General features: G+C 36.0%; 1 protein-coding gene across 1 annotated transcript in view; it reads left to right on the top strand.

Moving 5' to 3' along the window:
- Positions 1–1,530, top strand: part of LOC103203149 (CCAAT/enhancer-binding protein zeta-like) — a 4,318-nt gene extending 2,788 nt beyond the window's left edge. Inside the window, 1 exon segment of the mRNA XM_007948117.1 lies at positions 6–1,530. Coding sequence (XP_007946308.1) covers positions 6–1,530 — 1,525 coding nt within the window.
- Positions 1,531–4,303: the final 2,773 nt, after the last annotated feature.

Raw genomic sequence — 4,303 nt, 5'->3', positions numbered from 1 at the left:
TACAGGAAGATGTTGGATCCAGGATTGTTATCATGTTCCAAGCAAGCCATGTTTCTTAACCTTGTGTACAAGTCTCTGAAAGCTGACATCGTGTTGCGCCGGGTAAAGGCTTTTCTGAAAAGGTTACTTCAAGTGACTTGTGAACACATGCCACCATTCATATGTGGAGCTTTATATCTTGTTTCTGAGATCCTTAAGGCAAAACCAACTTTAAGAAGTCAACTAGATGATCATCAGGAGACTGATGATGAGGAAAATTTTGTCGACGTAGGAGATGATGAAGACATAGACAAAATCGCTGATGCAGACAAAGACACAGACATAGTCAAAAGAGTTGACACAGAGAAAACTGTGTCTGAAAGTAAAGAAGAAACTAAAACACTGGAGACTGCTTCCTGAGTACACTTTAATAATCTGAAAGGTGGCAAACAGTCAAATACATATGATCCATTCAGTAGAAACCCATTGTTCTGTGGAGCTGAGCACACAAGTCTTTGGGAACTCAAAAAGCTATCTGAGCATTTTCATCCCTCCGTGGCCCTTTTCGCAAAGACTATCCTTCAGGGAAATTATATTCAGTATTCAGAGGACCCACTGCAGGATTTCACACTAATGAGATTCTTGGATCGATTTGTGTACCGAAATCCAAAGCCACATAAAGGCAAAGAAAACACAGACAGTGTTGTGATGCAGCCAAAAAGGAAACATTTTATAAAGAATGTTCGTAGTCTTGCTGTGAACAGTAAGGAATTCCTTGCAAAAGAAGAAAGCCAGATACCAGTGGATGAAGTGTTTTTCCACAGGTATTATAAAAAACTTGCTATTGTTAAAGAGAAACAAAAACGGCATACAGATGAAGAAAGTATAGAAGATGTAGATGATGATGAATTTGAAAATATGATTGACACATTTGAAGATGATAATTTTTTCACCTCTGGAAAGGATGACCTTGATTTTGCTGGCAATGTAAAAAAGAAAACAAAAGGAGCTAAGGGTAACCCAGAAGATGAAGATTCAGGAGGTAGTGATGACGACTTTGATAACCTGGATGATGACGAAGTTTCTTTAGGAAGTATGAATGAAGAATTTGCTGAAATTGATGAAGATGGAGGAACATTCATGGATGTATTAGATGATGAAAGTGAAGGTGTTCCAGAACTTGATGAAGAAGACCACACCAAAGTCAATACCAAGAGACAAAAGAGAAAAGGTGTCGATGATTTTGATTTTGCTGGGTCATTTCAAGGACCAAGGCAAAAAAAGAAAGGAAATGTCAATGACTCCAGCCTATTTGTATCTGCTGAAGAGTTTGGACACCTATTGGATGAAAATATGGGATCTAAGTTTGATCACATTGGCATGAATGCCATGGCTAACAGAGACAACGCAAGTCTCAAACAGCTCAAATGGGAGGCTGAATGTGACGACTGGGTACACAACAGAGATGTGAAAAGTATCATCAAGAAAAAGAAAAAGTTCAAAAACAAGAAGCTGAGAATGAGTCAGAAAACTAAAAAGCAAAGAAAATAGTGTTTTTAAATTAATTATGAATTAAAATTGTACTTACTCTTAATTTTTTGCTATTTAACCATTTTTCTTGATCTTGTGCTCTGATTCCATGCATTCCAGATTGTTCAATGGATTTGTAATAAACTATTAAAAAAAAGGGGGGGTGCCATTTTCAAAATCATGTAAAAATGCTATTAAAATTAAGGTATTAAGAAAAATCAGACTTTTTAGATTCCTACATGGTACAATGAAAAAGATGACAGTAAGATAAATAGTTAAGGTACAAGCTCTAGCCCCACTCCACTAATCACTGTAATAAACATTGTTTGTTATACTAGATACTATGCAAAGTAACTACACAATCCTTAAACTGACCTCTGAGAAAAATGGCAAGCCTGACTGAGACCACTTTATATTGTAAGCAAAGCTGCATCCCAGTCATGTCTCATCTCAGAGTGTATGTATGTTCTCAGCCAAAAGACTCAGAATCCAGCCCATTAGATAACTGTCTACAAATGATCATTTTCTCTACTGCATGGTCTCCCATAAGTTAAAATGGGGCTAAATAGTAGTGTTGGAGATTGACTTATCATAAAAGAAAAAACTATATTCTAGCTCTTAATCAACTGAGGATCTTAAAGAAATGACTACTTAATTATAGATTACCTTGTAAGGTTGTCTTGCGCTCATTTTTAGGTAAGGGAAAACATACCTTCCAAGATGAAGGGAAATTTTTTGTTCATTGTTTGTCTGAAATCTGAGGGAAAAAGAAAACACACTTTAAAATTAGCCATGATCAGAGAAATTCATTATATTAATACACAGAGCTACAATTTAGGGTCTATACCATGGGAATAATAAAGATTAGAGGTTTGTTTAAGGTCCTTCTGATAATCCAGGAGCCATCTCTTTTTGAAAAGGATCCAAATTGCACTTCCCTAATAGGTAACCTTACAATTATTTTGGAGTTTTAAATTTTTAGCCTGTATATATGGTATACAATTTATTTGGAAATTATATTCAAAAGCAAATTTTGAGTATTAGGGTGTAATTCCCTTATGTAATTTTATGAGTTGTTTTTATGGAAGCTGTTTTTCCTTGTTAAGGAATTTGAAATAAAATTGTACCATACACTTTTTGAAGTTGAAAAAAAAAAAAAAAAAAAAAACCACCACAATGGCTCAGAGACAACAGAGCATCGTAGTCCACACAAAGAAGCAAGATAATGCAGGAGAAAAACAACGGACCAGGATACAGACCAAAACCACATCCCTGAGGAAGACACAGCATAGGAACACCCTGATAAGGTATTCAAAAGAATTGTTTAGGTATCTTCAATGAATTGAGAGACAGATCAAGGAAAACACTGAAAAAAATTGAAGAAAACCCTACAACAATTATGAAAGACAATACAAGAAAAAAATGAAAAAATAAATGAAAAATTAGACATGATACAAAATAGACACAGAGAAATTCAAAAGACTAATACTAAAATTTCAGAAATAGATAAGACATTGAATGGGCAAAGAAGCAGAATTGAATCAATGGAAGACAGAATTAGTGAGATTGAAGGCAAATACCTGAACACTTCTTTGTAAAGGGATAAATCAGAAAAAAAAAATGAAAACAAAACAAAGAAAGCCTAAGGTTCATGTGGGACACCATCAAAAGAAATAACCTACATGTAATCGGAATTTCAGAACAGGAAGAGACAAATAAAACCAGAGAGAATTGTCAAAGATTTTTTGGAAGATAATTTTCCTGGTATGATGAAAGATGAGAATGTATCCATTCAGGAAGTCCAACGAACCTCAAATAGCATAGACCCCAAAAGAAATCACCATCATCATTATCATCAAACTCAATAAAACCAATGACAAAGAAAGAATCATGAGAGCAGCACAGGAAAAACTAAAAGTTGCCAAAAGGGGCAACCAATAAGACTAAGCTCAGATTTCTCAGCAGAAACCATGCAGATGAGAAGACAATGGGGTTGTTGTTGTTGTTGTTATGTGCCATTGAGTCGGATCTGACTCATAGCAACCCCTCCTTGGGTTGCCGAGGCATTATCACTACTGAAGTAGATCGCCCAACTTTCCTTTTGAGGAGTGGCTGGTGGGTTTGAACCTCTGGCCTTCTGGTTAGCAGTCAAGTGCCTTAGGCACCAAGCTACCAGAGCTCCAGCACTATGCTACAGATATATAAAACCCTGAAAGAGAAAAATTTCCAACCAAGAATTATGTACCCCACAAAATTGTCCCTCAAATATGATGGTGAAAATAGGATATTTCCAGATAAGCAGAAATTAAGGGAATTTGTGAAAACCAGACCAACCTTACAAAAGACGCTAAAGGGGGCCCTTTGGACAGAGAAGCAACAGCAGCCAACGACAACTGACCTTTAACACACATGATGTTATTACCCAGAAACCAACCCAGCTATGGAAGTATCCAAAGTAAATAAGCCTACAAGATGGTAAACAGGGAGCCAGAGACTTCAATTGACAAATGAGGACAATCAAAAACCAAAAAGATGGTAAAAACTGTGTCATTACAGAACTTCTAGATGGTAGGGAAGTCAAGACAACTACAAACTAGAATGGACTGTTCTAAACTTGGGAAGAAAACTATAAATCACAGGGTAACCTCAAAGAAAAATGATAAACCTTCACAACAAACTAAAAATGAGGACCAGCACTAATAGTTAGCAAATACTTAAACAATAGCAACAAAGGAAGTGATAACACTATTCATAAACAAAACGAGCTCAGCACAGAAAATTATATGGAACAAAG

This window comes from Orycteropus afer, unplaced genomic scaffold, assembly GCF_000298275.1.
Source record: "Orycteropus afer afer isolate SDZICR_OR568_19922 unplaced genomic scaffold, OryAfe1.0 scaffold00203, whole genome shotgun sequence".
NCBI classification, from domain to species: Eukaryota; Metazoa; Chordata; class Mammalia; order Tubulidentata; family Orycteropodidae; genus Orycteropus; species Orycteropus afer.
The sequence above is the reverse complement of the archived record's forward strand: the minus strand, read 5'-3'. Positions and strand labels throughout refer to the sequence as shown.